Below are 23,605 nucleotides of genomic sequence, written 5' to 3'. Positions count from 1 at the left end.
TTGTACCACAGGTGTGACCCGCAAGATTGGGAAAGGTCACAAAAAGCTTTAAAGAAAAAAGAAAAGTAGTCTAATTTATTTCATACGAAAAGAAATTAAATCAGAAGAAAAAAAAAAGGAAAAAAGAAACACTCACACAACCAATTCCAGTACAATTATATTGGAGAGAAAAGTGGTCTAAGTAGAAATTTTGGAAACCACATTTCATTGGGTTAAAAAGTTACAACTATTGTTTTTCGACGTGAGTTAGGTCAATTAGTTTTCTAAACTCATAGTCGAATCTCACTTTACATAGATGTAAAAATATAGTAACTCATTTTGTAAAAAAATGTTCCAATACTTCCAAATCCAAGACTATTACTTTCAAATGGATAAACTAAATAACCAAACCTAAAAATAGAGCAAGGAAAACAGAGAACAAAAACAGAGCATAAAAAACAGAGACGTGAGCTTTACTAACCTACGGTAGGAAACAGGGACGATCCCAGCTCTGTACTCGGCAATCTTGAGGAACATGGGCATGGCGAGGTCGAAGTGGGGCCTAGGAGGGTTGCACCATCCGCCATTGTCGCTTGGTTGGGCAAAATTGGGAGGGCAAAAGTTAGTGGCGGTGATGAAAATAGATGGACTTCCAGAGTGGCACCAGCTGGGGTCGTCTGCACACTTGAGCTCAAAGCAGGCTCCGCAGCTGAGGCCATTGTTAAACAGCGCTGTGCTCAGTGCCGCCGTGTTAACTCCGTACCCTTGGCTGTATAGATTTCCGTATCCACAAGCCCCACCTGAAAAATTCAAGTGTTGTAGTTAATTAATTGATAATTGATAATTGAGCTTGATTAAGTTCATGGTTTTAGATCTTTGATGGGTTTTGTTGGATTGCGCTACAGTATCTCAACTCAATAATGCAACATTACGTGTAAAAATCATAATGCATGCAGCACGTGATTAGGATACTGACGCAATGACATTTCTAGTGCATGTAAGTTTCTCCGCTTTAAAGGAATGTGGCATTGTTGTGCACATTAAGAAAAATGAAAAGTTCAGGCAAATGGTGAAGAGTTTGAAGGGGAAATGTAGGGTTTTGGTGACGTACCCATGGTTCCGGAGGCGTCGGAGCCACCGTAGAAGGTGGCTGTTGCCATGGTGTATTTTGTTCATAGTGTTGTAGGCCTTGCAAGGCTTGCTGTCAGTTTTTAACTTTTTATTTAAAAGACGATTTGCATCTCGACCTGCCTGAGGTACATTTACATTCACACTTTCTTTTGTTTTTCAGAACTGGTTGCTTTACATTTGTAGCTGTAGTTATTAAAAACGGCATTCTTGATGAATTGTGAACTTAAATTGACGTCGGTATGCACTGATTGGTATAGAATTTGCTTTGAGGATTCTGATTAGTATGAAAATGGTGCTAACCGGGGTACGATAATGGGATTCTAGCTTTGAATTAATGACGTGGGATGTTGTTTTTCTTTGATAAGTGAATTGTTTGTCCTTCGTGTTTATAGTTTTGGTTTCTAACAAATTTATATGTGAAAGATCTCCCTCAGGTAGTCGCGCTCTCATTTTCAATTTTGATGTCCTTGAAGACTCAATGATGCTATCTTTGAACCTATTTTTGTTTGTTTTCCTAATTTTTTGGCCATTTTGTAGGCGAACTGCTATATAGTGACTAATAGAAGTAGAAAAGAAGATAAAACGGGTTGAAATTTGGCTAATGTTGCCAATATAGATGTTTTGCAAGTGGCTGGGTTTTGCTTGGTTTAAAGGTCTTAATGCTTTTTTTTTTTTTAACTAGTCTATTGTTTTTGTTAATTTAGGGTTATTACAATTTGCAAGTTACTCTTGAATTATCAAGCTTTCATTCAAAAAACAATGAATTGAGGTATATTTGATACGTATGCTATTTTTCACTATAGTGAATCGTACATACCAATTAAATTCTGGGCGGCGAATCTCCACTAGTGATGAAATTGTGGTTCTATGTTTAACTTCTTCAGGTGTGTCCTCTGTATATTTCTATAATTTCAATTTCTCAAATTGCTATTGTTTATTAGATTTTACTGTCGATCTGATTACTATTGTTTATGGTTTATAAAAAATTAAAATAAAAAATAAAAAATCTTTGTCTATATTATTGGTTTGGTTCTATAGTATTGGTTTGGTTAATCTTGTATGGTATATATTTGCATAACTATATGTAGTGGCTTTATAGTAGGTTCATAATCTAATCTTGTGTTTATCTTTTCTCAAAGGACTCCTCTTATTATAATTTTGTCAAGAGTTCAATTGCAAAGGAATGCATGACTAGAAAGGTTTAGAGGCAGAAATTGTACATGAAATGCTAGTGTTAGAGGTAGAACGGTTGAGAGGAATATCTATAGAGGTAGAACGGTTGAGAGGAATATCTATAAACTTGATGATTGTAATTTTAGTTTTGTATTTACTAGAAAATAAGCCCGCGCATTGCGGCGGGAACCACTATTTCAGGCATAACTGCATGAATAAGACACATTTAACCTAAAGAAATTCAACACAATCATCAATGAACAGAAGGACACATGAGTGAATGAGGTCGATAAGATAAGCAGCTTGACTTTTACATGAATTCAACTGAACATTGCACAATTAGCAGCTTGGCTTTGAGAGGGGGGAAGGAACAATCATGTGAAATTTACAATTTATATGGTGAGACTTGCATAATCCACTCGATCATTGTCGTTCCTATACATTCTTCATAAATTATATGAAAATTATGGGGAAAATAAATTACATGCATACATGAAATAAAATTGTATCACAATAGAATTATATTATGAACAAAATAAGGATAGATTGTGTTTACCTAGTGTTTTTCTGCTAGGAAAGAAGTCTGGTTTTGCATTAGTTGGAAATGACCTTTTTTCTGGCAATTTTATAGGATGTCATCAATTTTTTGCACGTTTCTCTGTGAAATGTACATTAGATAAGAGTTTGATTAAACAACAACAACAAACATATAAAAAAATATTGTTTAGTATGGTGTAAACACAAAATTACATGTGTATCAATTGGGATAGCAAAAGCTTTACAAATGAGATTGCAATTGAAGGTTAAACCCTTCAATCGTCATCTACGTTCACAGAATGTAAACTGATTGGTATGTTTAAGCAGTGATGATGATAATTTTGGTCTAGCATAGTTAGCAATATGTGTAGTACATGTATTACCCTAATTGTATCTTAATTATTAATCATTATATGACTAAAATCTCTCCTCAAGCTTGTAAAGAAGCTTGAGTTTAAATTCATTTTCCTACTTTGAACAAAACTTTACCCATATACCTCAAATAATTGAAATCATACAAAAACCAAGCATCCTAGTAGCTAGCTAGTACATGAAATCGTGGTTTCACTGATTATATTAAAAATATTAAGAAACTTTTTAGATACGAAAAAACACAAATAAAGTTCGAAAAATCACTTACTGAATGCCCAAGATAGAGATCTTTATTTCCAGCAACCTTTCCAATCCTGGCTAGCCATCTTCCATGTTGATGACATCTGCTACACAGAGAAGAAACAAAACAAAGAGATTTTAGAGATTTTTATTTGGTATATATATTATTTCTCATCGATATTTTATTTAAATTATTATATAAAATTATGAATAGCTAATAAGACCTTGTAATTCTTCTGTCAATTGAAGCCCCTCTTGAGAATCCACTGCTTTTCCTGTAAAGACCACATTATGTTAGTAATAGATTAGCATTTAAACGCTGTTGTATATATAAATCTATCGAATGCATGATTAGTTGCATGAACTAAAACAACATGGATTGACAGTTAAAATTGTCAGCCAAATTATATGTGAAAAAATGCTTACCCAAGTAAACTGAAGATTCATCATTTGATTGTAATTCCCCAGCTAATCAAAGAAAAACAAAAATTTTAAAAATAAAATCAGCATATGGTATGGAAAATAGTCGGAACAAAAGCAGAATTTGACTGGAAAATAGAAATCTGCCTCTTTAGAAAATCTTTAGACAAAGAACGTGCAACAAACCTACTTACTTTTAATTTCAAACACACTCTGAGATTTAAAAGATATCAAATAGAAGATATTATTAAAATGGAAAACGTATTCCAGAATGCATGGGGAAACTGTAAATGTAACAAAAACTGTGATGGTGGAATGGAGTAAATATGTGAAAGTGCAACAAAAGGGTTTAACTGATGACCAGTCATTTATACTTGATAATGTTCTGAATTGTCAGCTGGATAAAGCTGTTAAAATGTGTTTTGGAATCGGTCCTCTCACAGCATGTTTATCTACGCTATTATTTTTTTAACTTCCTTTTACTCAGAATTATGTTTCAGTGTACTTTTGATGGCATGAAGATTTCTGCCAGCACACCAACTTAAGACGTAACAATCACAGATTCTAGTGTTATTGTGGTCGTATATATTAAAGGGACGTTATAATTAGATAGCTAGATTTAATCCCAATGTGCAAAAAAAAAAACATGTAAGAACAGCCATGAAACCAGTGTTAATTAATATACCTCAAAAGTCAAAGGGCCAGTGTGAGATTTCAAACATGGAGATTTACTTCATTTTAAAAAGCTCCTAAATACATTGGGAACTGTTAAAAGCATGAACTACAAATCTGTAAAAAAAAGAGGCTTCCACATAAGTTTAAACTATCAACTCTCAAGTTAGCATTGTTACTGTTTTTGAGTTGGATGTTGGCTTCCTAACATGGTATTAAAAGGGATTTATAAGTGTGTGCATTGTTAAATTACCCAACACCATGTGTTAACCAAGTAATTTATAGCTAAAGAGCAAGATATGCCACACAAAACCTGTATTTAGATGCCAATCACTAAAAGCTAATAAAAATTCCTAATCTAACCATCCCTATACTAACAGTTTGGAGAAGGATCAGAACTTCTTGTCCAAAGTTGTGTTCATTTTATTTTAATTGTCCATCAGAGCTTAAGAAGAATGATTAAATAAAGACAATGGCATGCCAAAGAAAAAATAGCCGCCTTTTAAACTTCAGTAATCCATATTCTTGTTGTGGTTTTTGTTTTTTCTAAAGACTAGACTAAGATAATGGTCAACACCAACATCCTATGTGTTCAGATAATCGCGAAGACTAAAATATAAGCTCACAAATATAATCCTAACACAATCAGATCATTGCCAACAAAAAATATCGATTATTAAAAAATTTAAGTCCATTGAGAAGGTGTAAAAAAGAGTAATGACCATAAAACTAATGATGTCATTCATCAGTCACATAGAGACAAATTGGTTTGTGGGCTTCACATTGAGGGATAAAGGGACTTATCAAAATAGATCCAACTAACCTCCCTATTTAAAAACATAACATGATTTAGGTGATTAAAACTCATTTGAACAATCAGCAAAACTTGAGTGAAAACAATTAACTAATTAACCACTTGCACCCTGCTCACAGTGAAAAGTAATTTCAAATTAATAGCCATATGAATCCAGAATCCAGAATCCAGATTTATTAAGATGGATGATTGGCTGATAAGAATCCAGGGCACAGATGAAACCTTGCTAAACTTGGCATTTGGTAATTCAAACAATTAAATGAAAGAACAAAATTATGTCCAATCATTCCCAAACAACCACTTTTGCCATAATTTTCTTCTTTCATTCAATTGGTTGAATGACCAAATGGCTAGTTTGCCACAGTTTCATCTGTTCCCTAGATTCTTGTAAAACATGAAGTTTAAAGAAACATGAAGCTTTAAAGTAACAGAAGCATAAATGAAAAACCTTGGAATAAACTGAACTTAAACGTAAAATGGCAATTGGGTTAACAAATCTTGGAATTAAACTAAATCACAAAATGAAAAGGACCTCCAATAAATTGACATTTTATATTTTTGGCTGGCAAAAAAATATGTATCTTTGCTGGAACATGTAAATAAAAATGCAAATTGACAAAAACATTGAAATTGAAATGCACAAAAGCAAAGCAAATTAGAAAACCTTAAACCAAATGACAGCCTAGAAATGGAACTGTTTTTAATCATTTAGGTTCAAATGATTGGCTGGAGAAAGGGGCATTCTTTGAATTTACATGATAAAAAACAGAACATAATTTAGGGGTCCAAAAACTGAAACTGAGAAAAAAAAATTGAGAAAAACAATTAAATTGAAATAACAATGATACTCCCAAAAAAATTGGCAACCTTAGCGTATTAGATACCCCAAAAAACAAAAATAACAAAGACCAATTAAAGAAGGAGTTCAAAATTTTAGAATAGGCAGATCAAACGTCTAGATGCATTTGGCTGTTGCCATCTAAAATTTTCCAACTGAAAAAAAAAAAAAACACACTAAAACCAGTTACACAACTGTAGAGCACAATTTTTAAGGGTGCCACTGCAATTGAAATAACTTCTAGATACAATGCGAGAAAAAAAATTACGGTAATTTGACATGAGAAAAGAAACCACATGATTCGAAATAACCCATTGGTAAGCTAAGTTATAAAATGGTAAAAGCGATGAAATATACCTAACACCCTGCTTGCTGTGAGCTATAACATCCAAGTTCCACTATGTAACCCTCTGCATAGCTGTGTAACCTCTGGTAGCGAAACCACTGAGAAGGTTAAGAGCTCTGATCAGAGAAGGCAAACCAAAATCATTAGTTAGACAACTGCGCACACACACAGAGACACACATGCCTTTCACAGAATGGGAATCCAGGTAAAACAAAAAAAAAAACAAAAAATCGTTAATAGTTACATTTAGCTTAAGTGCTTGATAATGTTCTGAATTATTAGCTGGATAAAGCTGTTAAAACGTGTTTTGGAATCGGTCCTCTCACAGCATGTTAATCTACGCTATTCTTGTTTAACTTCCTTTTATTTAGAATTATGTTTTAGTGTAGTTTTGATGGTATGAAGATTTTTTCAAGCACACCAACTTAAGACGTAACAATCACACATTCTAGTGTTATTATGGTCGTATATATTAAAAGGACGTTATAATTAGATAACTAGATTTAATCCCAATGTGCAAAAAAACATGTAAGAACAGCCATGAAACCAGTGTTAATTAATATACCTCAAAAGTCAAAGGGCCAGTGTGAGATTTCAAACATGGAGATTTACTTCATTTTAAAAAAACTCCTAAATACATTGATAACTGTTAAAAGCATGAACTACAAATATGTAAAGAAAAAAGGCTTGCAAATAAGTTTAAACGATCAACTCTCAACTTAGCATTGTTACTGTTTTTGAGTTGGATGTTGGCTTCCTAACATGGTATTAAAAGGGATTTATAAGTGTGTGCATTGTTAAATCACCCAACACCATGTGTTAACCAAGTAATTTATAGCTAAAGAGCAAGACATGCCACACAAAACCTTTATTTAGATGCCAATCACTAAAAGCTAATAAAAATTCCTAATCTAACCATCCCTATACTAACAGTTTGGAGAAGGATCAGAACTTCTTGTCCAAATTTGTGTTCATTTTATTTCAATTGTCCATCAGAGCTTAAGTGAAGAATGATTAAATAAAGACAATGGCATGCCAAAGAAAAAATACCCGCCTTCTAAACTTCAGAAATGCATAGGCTTGTTGTGGTTTTTGTTTTTTCTAAAGACCAGACTAAGAGAATGGTCAACACCAACATCCTATGTAATCAAATGATTGAAAAGACTAAAATATAAGCTCACAAATATATCCTAACACAATCAGATCATTGCCAACAAAAAATATCCATTATTAAAAACATAAGTGCATTGAGAAGGTGTAAAAAAGAGTAACGACCATAAAACTAATGATTTCATTCATCAGTCACATAGAGACAAATTGGTTTGTGGGCTTCACATTGAGGGATAAAGGGACTTATCAAAATAGATCCCACTAACTTCCCTATTTAAAAACACAACATGATTTAGGTGATTAAAACTCATTTGAACAATCATGAAAAGTTGAGTGAAAACAATTAACTAATTAACCACTTGCACCCTGCTCACAGTGAAAAGCAATTTCAAATCAACAGCCATATGAATCCAGATTCCAGATTCATTAAGAAGGATGATTGGCTGATAAGAATCCAGGGCACAGATGAAACCTTGCTAAATTTGGCATTTGGTAATTCAAACAATTAAATGAAAGAACAAAATTAAGTCCAATCATTCCCAAACAACCACTTTTGCCATAATTTTCTTCTTTCATTCAATTGTTTCAATGACCAAATGGCTAGTTTGCCATGGTTTCATCTGTGCCCCAGATTCTTGTATAACATGAAGTTTAAAGAAACATGAAGCTTTAAAGTAACAAAAGCATAAATGAAGTAAAATGGCAATTGGGTTAACAAATCTTGGAATTAAACTAAATCACAAAATGAAAAGCACCTCCAATAAATTGACATTTTATATTTTTGGCTGGCAAAAAAATATGTATCTTTGATGGAATATGCAAATAAAAATGCAAATTGACAAAAACACTGAAATTGAAATGCACAAAAGCAAAGCAAATTAGAAAACCTTAAACCAAATGACAACCTAGAAATGGAAGCAAATGTGAACTGTTTTTAATCATTTAGGTTCAAATGATTGGCTGGAGAAAGGGCCATTCTTTGAATTTACATGATACAAAACAAAACATAATTTAGGTGTTCAAATAATCGAAATTGAGAAAAACAAATTACAAAAAAAAATTGAAAAAAAACAATTAAATTGAAATGCACAGAACAAAACAAATTGAGAAAAACACTTAAATTTCTTTATGCACAGAAGCAAAGCCAAGCAGAAAAGCTTAAACCAAATCACAGCCTGGAAATGTCAGGGCTTCAAAGCATAGACATAGTCTAAATCTAATCTAATCAAACGAAATTAAAGCTAATTAAAAGATGACTACATTCAAACATTTCACAAATGAAAGGGAGGGGGAAGGCAGATTATAGCACCGCGAATGAACATACGAAGCAAGAGGCAACAAAGGTTAATCTCACATGTTAAAAAATTTTAAAATCACACTATCTGAAACGGAAAGCATGGGGAAACAATGTATCGAAGTTCAGGACATACCAAAGCCTTGATCAAAAGGTAAGTCTCAAAACATCAATTTTCACATTGTCCCCTACAGTTGACCAAAGATAAACGCACAAATTTCCAAACAAAGCAAAGAAATCGAAATTTTGTGATCAAAACTAACTAACGAATCATATCGAGACATCTTTGCTTGGTGTGCGGCGATGCTCTAACCCACTATGGGTTTTAAATTATTCTATCCAGTTACAGTAATGGGGTTTCACTGCCAGTTGACGACAAACAGAAAAACCAAATTTAATAAAAAGGTTCATCCAAGAACAGAAAATGTGAAAAAAAAATAAGGGGAAAAAAGGAGAACCCCAACCTATATACCTGAAGCAGAGCCACAGTGAAAAGAACAGCACAGGAGCAACCAAAATTGCGTGTTATGTACTTGGAATTTAAGAGCATTATGTAAAAGATAAAAAATAAATAAAATAAAATAAAAAAGCACATATCTATCATGATCTCTGCATACCCGCTGTTGTCTTTATCGAAGTGTTAGAAGGTAGTGTAGAGATGTTCTCTATCCATCCAGTTCAAGTGCATTGTTGCTGCGATGAACTCATCATAGTCTATGGTTTCGTTGCCACCAGCATCAGCCTAATGAAAAGACATTCATTAGAACTAATGTACGTAAGCACCAAAGAAATACAGAGAGAGAGAAGGAACCTGCTCGTAATGGCAGAGAAGGGTTGAGTAGTGTTTCCTCAGCACAAATGAAGCACTTGTTGTGTTGGGGAGAACATGAAAACACCTCCCACTTCCCTCCATTTCTTCTCTGCAACTATCTACACACACACACACACACACACACACACACACACACACACACACATATAATTAAGTACATATGATTTCCTTTTATCTTTCATTTTAAAAATTGAAAAATTAATAATTCATATTTAATTTAGTGAAATGAAGAACTACAGATAAAATAGATAGCTCAACCTTCTCAAAGCCACCCCTCCTTGTTGCCTCCACATGTAAATGCTCCCCTCTTGAATTCACAAATATAAACAGCAATTTATATGGAATCAAAGACCCATACTTTATAATTACACTAAAAGTTTAACACCTTTAAATATTCTATACAAAAATAAATAATAAATCTCATAAATGCATATCAGTCCAAGGTCTCAAGTCCTCAGAGTGGGGAATTAGTGATTAGAACATTTAATTATTTGCTCCTTTTTGGGTATGAAATAATTAGCACAGTAGCCATAAAAATACCAAACAAAAGCTCAATAATTTATGCAATTTGGTCAAAATTTATACAATTTCAAGCAAAACCCAAGACTCAATAATACAAAAGGAACCCAATAAATGATTGAAGCAATATATACACAACTTATGCAGGTCCAAAGAAACCCATTTGATCAAACTTACTGAATACGGAAAAAAAAATTACAATCGAAGTATGGATTAATAATTACCTCAACAGCTAACGGAGCCAAAGCCAAACCCTAGAGATTCGAAGGGCAGAGACAATCACAGAGGCAGGAAAAGACCTTCTTCTTTCCCACTGCTGCTGCTGCCACCTTCTCTCTCTAAAAACCAATTGGGAAATTTGGAAATATAACCATTTTGAGAACCATCTAATGAAATATAGCCTATCTTTTGTGAATCTTATAAAACTAGCCAAAATTGAAGTTAAAAAGACTTAATTACCCGTATGTCAAAACTCTCTCTTCTTCTCCTGCCTCTGGAGCTCTAGTGTTTGTTTTTTTAACTCTTCATCTCTATTCCAATTGTTGAAACACTACCACCACACTTCTCTATACTCAAAGGCAATTGAACCAAGTGATTACTACATCAAACAAACAATTGTTGGTTTTTGTATTGATCTTAAATTTGTTGTTAGGTTTCTTGGGTAGCAGTGGAACATCAGAGTACATTACTCTCAAACACCCCTCTTTGGAACCGACCTTCTATGCTGGGTTTCTCGAATGTCTCTCTTATTTTGTTTTTGATGTTTTTTTTTCTTTTTCAAAACAAATCTGATTACATCTAAAGCTTATTTGGTGCTTTTCTAAGAAAAAAAATAAACGGGTTTATTGTTCTGATTTTATTTAATTGTATAAATTGCGGGTTAATTAATTTGTTAGGACCAAGAATGTTAAAGGTATGAATCTGGCAATTTTTTTTTTTACGAATTGAAGAATACAAAGGGCATGGTTTAAGCAAGTTGTATTGGAGGACGCAAGACCCAGGGGAGGAAAAGATAAGGAAAGGTATTCATGCATTAGTGTTTAATATTGATCAAATAGTACATGAAATGTGTGGCAAGTATGCTGGGAAGAGAAACACAGATGGAATTTGGGGATGCAAGGATTTTAGTAATTAAGGGTATATTCATAAATTCATTCAACTTTTGGTTATAATTATCAACAATTTAAAAGGGTGGTTATAATTCTATACAAGAACCAAATTTTGGTTATTTTTCCAAATTTCCCAAACCAATTGGAAATTGTTTAGAGAGAGACAGAGAGGGTGATGATGATTGGACGCAAAGTCCCAAATTGAAAACAAAAAGGAGGAGTGTAGGGGTGGTTTACCGAGGTCGGGAGCAGTGAGTCTCGTAACAGAAGCCGATAAACAGTGGCAGGAGCCACTGCACAGTGAAAGGCCTTCGCATGTGTGTCCTGAGCAGAACGGAGTGAGTGGTGGTGGTTCTGTGGTGATGTTTTGCCGGAAAATGGAGGGGTTGGTGGTTCTGTGGTCTCGCCGATCCTTACTCCTCCCTCTCTCACTCTCACTTTCGCGCTGTCTCCCTCTCCCTCTCCCTCTCCCTCTCCCTCTCCCTCGAATCGTACACCTCATGTGGCTCTGTCTGCCTGCAAGCCGCATGCTTTCCTCTCACCAAATCCCTATCTCTCTCCCTCCCTGTCTATCTTCTCTCTCTGCTCGCTCGCTCTCTCTCTCTCGCGACTGCTTGGTCTCACCGAGTCCCACTGCAGCTCATCAGAAAGAAAGGTAATGAAAGTCTCTAACCGACCCAACCCGTTCGAAACCCTACAGACTAAAATGACCATCGCACCCCTGCCTTTCCACGATAATCAACACGCGGCATGAAGATCAGCGGCAGAGATAATTAATGGCAGCTTCGTAAATAAAGTGAAATTCGGGTTCAAATACTATTCATTTGTACAGTGCAATTGAAAAGCCTTCTTTAGACTAAAGTAATTTCATTCTTGCATTGCTAATTTTGCACTACATGCTCAGTTAGTTATATATACATGTTCGAGTCTTTACTGGTTAATTTTTGGCTTCTTGTGTGGATTGTTGGAGACATTTTTATCTGTTCAAGTCTTTTGATATAAAAGTATCAATGTATAAGTTTTGTATAATTGTATCGCTATGCTGTTAAGTATTTTGATTTAAGTTGTTTTCTTTCTAAAAGGTGGAATAAAATAACCTGGGTTAACTTTTTCTTCAGGTTTTGTATATCCATTCACTTTTCTTGATTGAGACCAAATGTATATTTCCACCTATACCAATAAAAGATTTTTTTCTTGTGATTCATATGCTTATGTCCACGCAAATAGAGAGAGGCAGCGATTGCTAAGGCTCAAGTATTAGGGGCAGTAGTTCACTCTCAAGGTCCTTTGTTTCAAGGTGTTCAAAGAAATATGTAGTCTTCATGTGTCCTTGTTATTGGAGGCCTATTTGATGCTTTGTGGATACTAGAAGAAAAAAGCTCATCAACCACGGTGAATGCCTGTGGTAGATTGCAATCCACCACGGACATGGTGCCCGTAGTAATCTGGATGTGATAAAAAATCTTGATTTCTACCACAAGCTATGGCCGTTGTGGATTATACATTAACCACAGCCAATGCCAGTTATAAAAAATTTCCAAAACATTTACTGCAATATAATAATTTACATAAAATCACATATTGAAATATTACAAGTTGTACACTAAAGCTAACTATAGAACCAATGAGTTATACTGAGAAATAAGAAACTATCCATGAGGGTACCAAACAGAACATTGTCACTTGAAGATTTTACATTTCTTTGAACACCTCCAAAGAAAAGACTTCGAGAGTGAAATATTGCACCTAATGCTTGAGCTTCAGCAATTGTTGTCTCTCTATTTGCATAGACATAAGCATCTGCATAGTCTCCAACAGTCCACACATGAAGCCAAAAATGAACCTGTAAAGACTTGCACAAATATACAAAATTAACTCCAACAAGAGCATGTAGTGCAAAATTAGCATTGCATATGCAGAGAATTGAGCAAATGCAGCCAAGAACTTACTTACAATCATCAAGTTTCTAGATATTCTTCTCAACCGCACTACCTCTAAAACTAGCATTTTATGTACAATTTCTGCCTCTAAACCTTTCTACGCATGTATTCCTTTGCAATTGAACTCTTGACAAATTATAATATGGAGAGCACTTTAAGAAAAGATAAACACATGATTAGATTATGAACCTACTAAATAGAGCCACTACATATATTTCTGCAAATATATACTATATAAGATTAACCAAACCAATCCGATAAACCAAATCAATCATTAGCCCAAAAATTAATATCAAATGTTTACCCTGTCTGAAAGTCCTTTGCACAAATATAACTGGAAACTGCGCTTAAGAATGAAACATCACTCAAAATTTATCTCAAACATCAGTATTTCATCTCAGGGTGTTTCCTGAAAGAAAAATCGACATGTCTAACGTTGAATCTAGAGATCTCTGATAGGGATTTTACTACACATGTGAACGAGCTAAAAACTCTTATAATACTTGCAAGAATGACAAGGTTATTGTAGTATAAACGGATCTCGCAAGGTCGTTCTCCACATGAATTATTAAATAATTTGAAACAAACCAAATTCCAATTAATTATTGTAAAGTAGAAATTGAGATGATTGATTTTATAAACTACTTAAATTAAAAATGAATTTAATGAATAAAGTAAACTAATTTGCAATATTAAAGATGAAAGAAAAGAAAACAGTTTTGGGAGAAATCAAATTAAGAAAGCACAAGGGTTCCACCATCACCTAGCAATCCTATGAACCTTTACCAATTACTTATGATCTACACATGCCACTTTGAAGGTTAGATTTTCCTAATTCATATTCTACTTGAAACGTCCAATAAAGAACGGATATCTAACATGCAACCCGTCCAGACATTCGGATCAAATCTAAACATGTAAAACTCATTATGTTTTATGAAAATCCTTTGAAAAACCATGCAACCCTTAAGACGTGGTGTTCATCTTAAGTGAAATTACAACTATTAATCACAAAAAGCCAGCGTCAATTTCAGGGAACCTTCCGACCAAAATTGTATCAAAATACTTTTCTAAAGATCGTAATGGTGATCAGGCATTAAGACAATTAGATAGTTTTAATCCCGGTGATTAATAATTCAAAGTATGCATGCAATCAATCATAAGCAATTAAATAAAAATCACATATTCATGCTAAGGCTCAAAGCTTTGCCCTAGCAAAAGGAAGCAGTTACTCATATTCATAATTGAAATCATAAAAAATATTATTAAGAAAAGGATTGAAAACATCTTAAAGTAAAAAATCTCCAAGAACCCTAGCAATTTTCTCTGTCTCCAAAGTTGCATAAAAGAAAGCGTGTCCCCAAAAATAGGAAAACCTTTTTAAACTCCTCTGGCCATCGTACAAACCCCTAGTCTTTTTTTCTTCCAATTAGACAACTAAATAATAAAATAAAATAACTTAGAAAATAGAATCCTAACTAAGTTAGGAGAATCTGCACAGAAACTGTACAGCCACATTTTAGCCTCAAATCTCCTCCAAATCTGGCCCAAGATAGCTTGTTTTAAAGATCAGGACGTTCTCAACACATCTCCAGAAGGCCACGAAACCATCCGAGGTCATCTTGGGCTCCAAAAACGCAATTTAAGCCCAAAAACGTCATTTTCCAGCACCGCGTATCGCTCCTTTATTTTTTTGCCAGAAAATAACTGCTTGGTGGAAAAATCCAAAATTTTGATATGATCAAGCTAAGTGACGCACGAACATCCTCCAACTAGAATTACTCCAAAATTCGTCCATTTGGTCCTGTTTTGCTCCAGAGGAAGTCGAAAATCCTATATTGAAAATACAATTCAAAGTATCAAAATTCTTCCAAAATATTAACCAAAATATACTAAAAATAGGGTAAAATATATAATATAAATTCTACTCATCAATCTCATATGGGGATTTAGTACTTGAAACAATGTAGAGAATTGAAATATCTCATCACAAGACCATTAAGCTTGGCCGAACACAATCATGCAGACATACATACCCTATTTGGCATGGATTTCCATCCACCAACAGTTAGATTAAAGTCCCAGTTGAAATTACTCTTAGTAGATTGATCAGTCAATTAACTGGAACCCATTTGATTCTTCCTAGCTAATGAAACAGTAAAAAAGGGTTGTAAAACAAACAAAACGACTAGTAATTACTACTGAACCTGCAGAAGAAAAAAAACCCCAGAATTTTAATCATCATACATAACTAAATGTTGTTCTTTATACCAATTTATAAAATCATTGACCAATTTCTAGAACAAACATTATGAATAAATCAATACGATAATTAGGAAAATATCAAACAAGAGGATAAACTAAAAATTAAGAAAAATAACTGAAAAATAACTTTTACCTGATAGATCGAGAAGAGGAGTGTGTTCTGAGATAGTGAGCTCAGTGTTATCCAAGAGAAGCTAGGCTATGAATCCTCTTTCCGCCATTAATGGTGGACATTCGCCGACCATAATTCAGTCGATCTCGAAGATCGATTTCCATTTCGACTGACAACGGCGATTGTGCCAAAGCCGCCACCTCCTCTGAAATCTCATCCACCGAGACATACGCCAGAAAGATCTAATGCTCTCTAGTTGGAGAAGACAAAGATCCAGTATTGGGAGTACCTGAGATGCTCAAAGAAATAGAAAAATTAGGGTTCACATAGTATATGCAAACAAGGCAAAGAAAAATGTACAGGGAGTGAGATTTTGGAGATAGAAATGAGAAGTTTCGGGTCGGGTTGACATATGCGAATGGGGGACACTTGGTGGTTGGCGCCGTCTGATCTGAAAACCGTAGATAAGGTTCGATAAAGAGCAAAGCCTCCGGTTCCAGCTCTATCTTATGGTTCACTGGCCTTCTCGGTGTAAGGGTCTTCGACACTCAGGCATGATATTATATTGATTGATTAAAAAATAAAAAATTGAAATGATAACGTTAACAATTATAGCCCGTTGTAGATTTAAAAAGGCGCTGTTTTAAATTTTTTGCAATCACAGGCTTGTCTCGTGATATTATACATATACTAAAACCCAACAGAAAAAAATCACTGTTCATTAACCATGTTCTCCCATTTCCATCCCTGCTTCGTTTTTGTTATTTCAACTTTGCCCTTCCTTCCTATATCTCGACCCAGCTTTTCTCTAGATGCTTCCCCCACCGTTTCAGACTCTAAACCCACCTTTTCGACTCCTGCTCTCACCGCCTCCCTCCTCGCCTCACTCTTCTCTGCACCAAGCCGCTCGATTTAGGATGGGCTTCACCATTTCTCTTCAATCGAGGTCTCTATTTCTGGATCTTTCTTTTGCTTTCGCCTATTCTCTCTCGCATATCTCCATTTGCTTTGTTTCTGGTCGTCCTTTTTTCTCCGTTTTCGCTTCTGTTTTCTTCATCGTGTTGCTTCGTTGTTCAAAACGCGGACCATTTTACTTAGTTGTTCTTCGATTAGTGGTCACAGTTGTTAATATCTCTGCCTTTTTGGTTCGATTCCAATAATTTTTTGGGTTTTTGGTTCGTTGAATCCGGGTTTTCCAAGTAAGTTTTACATGTATATTACCGCACGGAGTTTCGATTTTCCATGTTTTTTTGGATTTTTTTTGTTAATATCTCATGGGCTTTGCTTTTTGATTTCAGAAATTTTGTGCCCATCTTGGGTTCGCTTCGAACTTGGTTGCGACCGATCTAATCCGGCGTTTCCAGGTGAGTTTTGCATGTTTATCAGCTTATATGGTTTCGATCTTTTGTTTTTCGTTGGATCGTTGTTGTGTGTGTCTGATGTGTTTTGTTTTCCAGATTCGGGAAACAGTCCCTTTCAGATTTTTGGATTTTCGATTCTGATTCTTGGAACTCTTTGTGCTAAAGGTATATAAATGTATTATTTGTTTTTTCCTTTGTTTTCTTTTCGGCTGAATTTTTTTTTTGTTTTGTTTTGTTTTGGTGATTTGGGACTTTTTTTTGTGCGTCTTTGGGTTGTTAATTGGTGATGCATATTTTCTTGCTGATTTTTGTGCTAGCAATTTTATTTAAATCCATAGCTTCTTCTATTTATTTGATTTGCTGTAATGGTTATGCTTGATTCATAAGATTTAAGGTTGTGGTGATAAAATTGGAAGAGTGATATCTACGCTATTTTGGATTTGTAAAAGTTTTTGTTAAAGTGATGGTAAAATTTCATATGTAGTGTAGGGTCAAGTTTAATAATCATTAATGCGACTTGGTATATGTTTGGTAGAAACGCTATCAAATTGTAGATACACAGTTTGTTGGTGCAGGAGGGGGTTGGAAAATTTTTTCAGTATGTTTTTTATGGTACTTGCCTACTCCTTAATTAATTTTTTTATTAATTCAACTTTAACCACTGATTATTACAATTCTACCATTTTTGCTGGTGAAGGTACAGATAATGGTCTGAACTATGAAGGAAGCTTGCTTTGTGTTGGAAGTACGATGATGTCTTGGGCTCCCATCGAAATCTCTGATATCACTCCTCATAGGTATTTGCTCTGTACCTTTTTCTCCTTTCTTTTTTTCAAATGTATACACGAAAACTTTGGGATGTCAATGATAATGTGTCTACATAATTGTACCAACACAATGTACCACTATGTTATTTCGATGCATTTTCTACAAATTTAGGATTTAGATAGAGTAATGATTGAGATAAGGGTATGATGTGGCTGAAATGAACGCAATCCACTTCTTGCCTTCATAATGTGGATGTTGAATGCAAGCACTTTTTTAATTTTATATGCAAACAAAATCAAACCTTCTGTTTGCTTTTGTTTTTTTGCTTGCTTCTGTTTTCAAATTTATTTTAATATAATTTTTGTTTTGGGATTAATTACATGCTTAGAGTTTTAGTAGATTTGGATTAAATTTTGGTTGAACAGATTGTGCGGTTGCAAATCTTGATCTGATGGATATGATTGTCTAAAGAATTCGTGGATTTATCTCATCTAAAATTATTTATATTTTTAAGATTATAAATTGTTTTATGATGCCAAGTTTGGTAGAAAGAAAACGCCGGAGCCGCAGCAGAACGGGCAGTCCACTGCTGGAGCTATGAGTGATGGGAGTAGTGATTCCCGTGTGGCAGCAAATGGGAATATGTGAAGAGAAAACTGACTTGGCCATCTATGAGCAATTTCAATACCAGGTTGTGGATTTGATCTTATCATATGCTACATTGCATTTGACTCATTGCATAGACTTTGTAGAGTTTAGCATTTGATTTTCTTGGATTTTTTACATGTATTTGTTGGAAATGTGCTCTAAAGCCAATCATATGATGATACTTTACGGACATTTCACATGTTAAACTAATCTAGTTTACATATAAAGGGCAAAGATTATTGTTTGAGCCGTCTCATATAAATGTTATATGCTTAAACGATAAAGTCCAAGGAATATGTGATTGGGAGAATGCAATCTAATGAAGTTAGATTAATGAGACCATTCTTTCGTAGACACATCCTAAATGTTCCTGATCATAGGATTGCCAATTGGGCATTGACAGTCCGTTAAGATCAGTACGTACTGTGTCTTCTCTCAGGGAGAGTGACTAGTCTCGAGTCATTGGTGTGTGTGACATCAAGACAAGTACGTAGGTGCTCAATAGCGAATGAGTTCACTGAACGTGATCAACGAAGAGTTCTTATATTCCATGTCACATGAGAACTCATGGTTGGGATAATGCAAAGTAGTCCTTTGACCTGAGGCATCACAGTTGTCTTGTGGTTAAGTCCTTAATCTTTGATTATGTCTAATTCACCCCCTCGGGGTGTCACGGCATCGTTGGGGTTAAGCCACTTAGTCATGGAGACAAGTGAATGCGCAACAAGGGATCTCTAACCTTCAAACAGTTGAGGGAGAATACTCTATGATATGATTTGGAATCTCTGGCCAGAGTATGAATGAGATTGTGGAATGTGTTCCAAATCACATTCAAGGAAATCATATAAGCAAACGATTCACATTGGATAGTAGACATGAACAAATAAACTATCATACCAAACAATGTGGTCAAGAGTATTAGATTAGAGAAAGACCGTATTGCATTTGTAATCCCGAACTGAATAGGTTCTCTATCCTCTTCTGATTAGCTTGGGTAACCATGACATGCTGCTAGGCGTCAACCATGGTTTGTGGAAGCCCTATACGTGTATAACCACTAAAGGGAGAATTGAAAATTGTTTCAATTCACAATCGATGTAAAATGGTTTTAATCGCCCACTGCCTCGCTAAAAGGAACCTAATGGATCGCACACCATAAAAGGTAGAGATTGGAGATTAAACGGAAATGAGTAAGAATGATTAAATGGTTTAATCATTTATTTATGGCAAGGATTAATTAATATGTTAATTAATCAAACGAATAAGTTCGTTAAAGACTTCGGGATAGTTTTGGACCTTAAGGCCCAATGGGCTTCGAACGTCAAGCCCATTAACTTAAGTTGTATGACAATTAATGAATAAAGATTCATTAAGGCCCAAAAGCCCAAATCTCTCTATATGGCCGGCCATGAAGATGAATTAGGGTTTTTTGGTTGTTTAGGTCACTTAAAGAAGTGACTATATAAATGACTTTATAGCCAAATATTCATTAATGTGATTAAGGGTTTATTTTGGGGGAAAATTGGTGAGAATTGTCTCTCCATTTTCTCTCTAAAGAGGCCAACACCTTGGAGGGTACATCTAGCAATCCTACTACTCCAAGGTCACTCATTTCTTCTACAATCAAACCTTGGTGAAGAGACTTAGAGGTTCCCTATTTTGGGAACTTGGAGAAACCTATTTTTCCATCCAAATCCATGGATCTAAGAAGCAAGGAATGAAGGCCCTATCTCTTTGGGTGATTAGCCTTTGCTTATGCAAAGAGGAATCTACAAAGGTAATAATTTCAACTCACTTTGTTTTGAGTTGATTATTGGTTCACCAATCTACTAGGCTTTGAATTTCATGGTAATGTTTTGTTTTTGAGTGCATGCAAGCATGATTCCGCCTTTAATTGTTAATTGCATGCTATATGATGTTGCTCAAATGAACATGTTTTTCAAAATAAATCCTTCAGTATTTGCGGTGACACGGGACGAATTCTAGGATGGAGGTGGAAGTATTTGGAAGAATCAGATGTGCCTATTCATTTGCAAGGTGATTGTTTTACAGCTTAAAATACCGTGCGAATTTATTTCACTAATGGCATTGGTTTTTTAATTTGATATGTTGTTTTGGTGTGTGAAAATCGAAGAACTTTTAGATGTTTGCAAATTTGGTTGACACTTAAGTGGAATTCATTTTGGTCAAGGCATTGGTTTGTGGCCAGTTGGAATTCATTTTGCTAAAATAAGATAAATCTCTTTTTGCAGCCTGCAATTGGCTTTCAATTAGAGAACTGTACAAGGTTATTTTTTTTTTAGGTTCTTTGACCAAAGCTTTAAGAGATTTGTATTAACAGAGTCCTAAGGGTTTCCTTGGATTATTTTGCTTGAGATGAGCCGTGTTTTGGAAATTCTATGAATATAATTGACATGGATTCTTGAATTTATGAGTGTTCAATTAGGTTCTACTGAATTAACTGTTTTTGAGAATTTTTCTGTCTTTTTTTTTTTGAGATTTGATGGTGTTTTTCTTTAGCCTGAATACCTTCGATGGTTCCTAGATTATATTTCCAACATTCCTTAGAAGAAGATGGTTGCTACTGTGTTGCATTCTACTTCATTGGGCTGAAACCATAGTTTACTGTGCATCCTCGCTGCTCAATGTGCTCATCAAAATAAATTAATTATCATTTTGTTATATTTTTTTGTTTGTTGATTAATGTTTGCAGATATATGAATCATTTGCAAATTCACTTCATCACACATACATTAAATGATTGCTAAGAACTCTTCTTCTGCAGCCATTATTGGGCCTTCTAGGACATTGTCTTTGGCGATGTATGTCGAGTCCAAGAGGGTGCGGGTGTGGACAGAGAGCAAACAGGTTATGGTGGCCACCGTGGAAAGAGGTTGGAAGATCTTGGTGTTAGGTTCCAAGAGCCATGAGCTTGCTGATGAGTGGTCCCGTAAGCTCATTAAAACTATTTAAGTTTTGGGTTTTGCTGTAATTAATTGAAAATTTGATAAAGACATTATCTTTACAATTCTAGGGTGCCCATTTTGGGATTGTTTTGGAATTCCATTTAAACCTTTGAATTTGTTTTTTCTCACTGATTTGGGCACTGAGCAGCAATGCAGTGATGGATACTCTCTTTTATCAAAAAGGAGCCATTTTTTATGATGAGAACAGAAGAGTTGCCACAATGCTTGAGGTTGCCAACACCAAGAGTTGTAGCTGGTTCAACAATTTTTTTACAAAATAAGTTCCAATTCCTTAGTGGTTCGGCTTTACAGTGAATTTTTCATTTGGTAGATTTCTCTTTGGATTTCAGTTGGTTACCATTTATCATTTTGCTATTTAGTTCTTTTCAGGTTTGTGAATGTTTGACCTGTGTTTTAACTGTACAGCAGCACACTTTTTTCCAGAAAATGAATTTCAGCTCAATAATCTTACTCAACCATTAAATATATACTTATTCAAACTTTACTCTCATGTTACAAATGTTTTTACAGGGCATGTCTCAGCAACCATCAATACAGAATGCAACACCAAAAGATTTACAGGGATATAAATGGAGATTTCGCCATATAACTCAAGGTATTTTTAAATTTAGGCACTTTTAATCATCTATCTGTGAAACCAACTTTACTGTCATTGTTAATATTTGTTATACAACCACAAATCAAATACATACGTCCCATTGTTATGAAACTAATGTTTTTTTAGAAAATATTAATTTCTGTCATCGTGTCAGCCCCCCCAAAATGCAATTCCAATGGTAACCAACTTATGTAATAGTATTTATATTTGTCGAAACCTATAAATAATATTCTGGACATTTTATTGATCTTACAATCCTTGCTGCAAAGTGTCTACAATTGTACTCTATTTTATAGATCTTACGATCTGCAGGTGAAGATGAGTCTGGGTTGGAACGGCTTCATCAATGTGCGGATAATGAGCTACAAGTTTGCCTCAATGATAAGGAATTTCAATGAGTTTCGCACAAAACTTGCTCGATTGACCAGGTTATGTTCTACTAAAGATATTACACTACTTTTCTGATTGGATAAGTTGACTCGGGTCACAATGATATAGCTTTTCAGTTTATTAATACTAACATAATAGTTTTGCTACGTGGGAATGCCATAATATAAATTTTATAGAAATGATGAATGGGCCAATTTGAAATACCAAATTAATGAACTCTTATATGACTGCCACTGCATATTCTCATCTTTTATTTTGTTGGGTTTTATTTTTATATCATTTTTTTGGGTAAAATGCAATGTTGGTTTCGCAAAGAACTGACCTTTATCTTATCTACCGCTCTATATGCATGTAGTTTTCTCTTTTTTGGTACTCAAGTATTTGGTTGATTTTAATAACAATCTTTTGGAATATAGAGAATTTTTGCACCAATGTCTTATTCCTGGATTTCCTGATGATTTAGCATTGAGATGTTAGGCAAAGGTGTCTCATGGGAATCACAGATTGCTCAAAACTATCTCAAAGAAGTGGAGAGATTTGTTACTAGCTCAGACTATGCCAACTATGAAGCTATAGAAAAATGGTGTGGAAATTGGCTATTTGTTATTGATGAGATATAATCCAATAGCTAATAAGTATGCTCCTATATTCGACACTTAAAATATGTCTGGAACTGATGTTACCATTACTACTTTCTTTCTTACAGAAGGAAAGGTTTTTCATTTTCTACTTATTATAGGGGATCCCTTCATATATATCAGTTAATTCCAGACATATCAGTTAATTCTTGCTAAGATTTGTCCAAACTGATCCTATAATGATAGTTGTGCAAACTATCATTATAGGGGATCCCTTCATATATATTAGTTAATTCTTGCTAAGATTTGTCCAAACTGTTTTTGTTATGTCAAAGTTGAAACCTTTTTTTAGGGTTGTAAATAGATTTCACACGTATGTAAATAGTATATGTACATAGTGTAACTTTCTACATATTTTATACGATTTAAAAACCCGCAGCATCGTGCGGGCACTTTTCCTAGTATTTAGCTAAACTACAACATGCTTTAAAAGATCATTGTTATTTTAACCACTTCCACAATGGACCTATATATGCCAGTTGTTAAACTGATTTATTTACCACGGACTTCAA

At 34.6% G+C, this 23,605-nt stretch overlaps 1 protein-coding gene and 1 long non-coding RNA gene across 7 annotated transcripts; one reads left to right on the top strand and one right to left on the bottom strand.

Annotated features, from left to right (window-relative positions):
* Positions 1-659: 659 nt before the first annotated feature.
* LOC103450762 (uncharacterized) lies at positions 660-11,778 on the bottom strand. 3 transcript variants are annotated; one of them, XR_011572790.1, is made up of 11 exons: positions 11,624-11,778; positions 10,502-10,615; positions 10,017-10,065; positions 9,738-9,856; positions 9,520-9,668; positions 6,534-6,638; positions 3,859-3,900; positions 3,657-3,707; positions 3,461-3,536; positions 2,840-2,941; positions 660-779 (listed from the first exon to the last, which is right to left on the bottom strand). It is a non-coding gene; the product is annotated as an uncharacterized lncRNA (long non-coding RNA). The 3 variants fall into 3 exon arrangements; XR_011572791.1 differs by lacking the exon at positions 660-779 and having other exon boundaries at positions 2,557-2,941; positions 3,461-3,539; positions 9,544-9,668; XR_531604.4 differs by lacking the exon at positions 660-779 and having other exon boundaries at positions 2,557-2,941; positions 9,544-9,668.
* Positions 11,779-16,437: 4,659 nt separating this feature from the next.
* On the top strand, positions 16,438-23,336 carry LOC103445189 (uncharacterized). Of its 4 annotated transcripts, XM_070807547.1 has the most exons (10): positions 16,438-16,902; positions 17,002-17,067; positions 17,161-17,229; positions 17,762-17,861; positions 18,373-18,523; positions 20,467-20,517; positions 21,266-21,373; positions 21,978-22,062; positions 22,378-22,493; positions 22,919-23,336. In XM_070807547.1, exons 5-9 carry the CDS (start codon positions 18,437-18,439, stop codon positions 22,461-22,463), a joined length of 417 nt encoding a protein of 138 aa, XP_070663648.1. In that variant the 5' UTR covers positions 16,438-16,902; positions 17,002-17,067; positions 17,161-17,229; positions 17,762-17,861; positions 18,373-18,436; the 3' UTR covers positions 22,464-22,493; positions 22,919-23,336. The 4 variants fall into 4 exon arrangements, 1 of the variants encoding a protein (XP_070663648.1); XR_011572787.1 differs by having other exon boundaries at positions 21,266-21,430; positions 22,378-23,336; XR_011572788.1 differs by lacking the exon at positions 18,373-18,523 and having other exon boundaries at positions 21,266-21,430; positions 22,378-23,336.
* The last annotated feature ends 269 nt before the right edge of the window (positions 23,337-23,605 follow it).

The sequence above is a fragment of the Malus domestica genome, chromosome 11 (genome assembly GCF_042453785.1).
Source record: "Malus domestica chromosome 11, GDT2T_hap1".
Taxonomy (NCBI): domain Eukaryota; kingdom Viridiplantae; phylum Streptophyta; class Magnoliopsida; order Rosales; family Rosaceae; genus Malus; species Malus domestica.
This window is presented reverse-complemented; position numbering and strand designations above follow the sequence as displayed.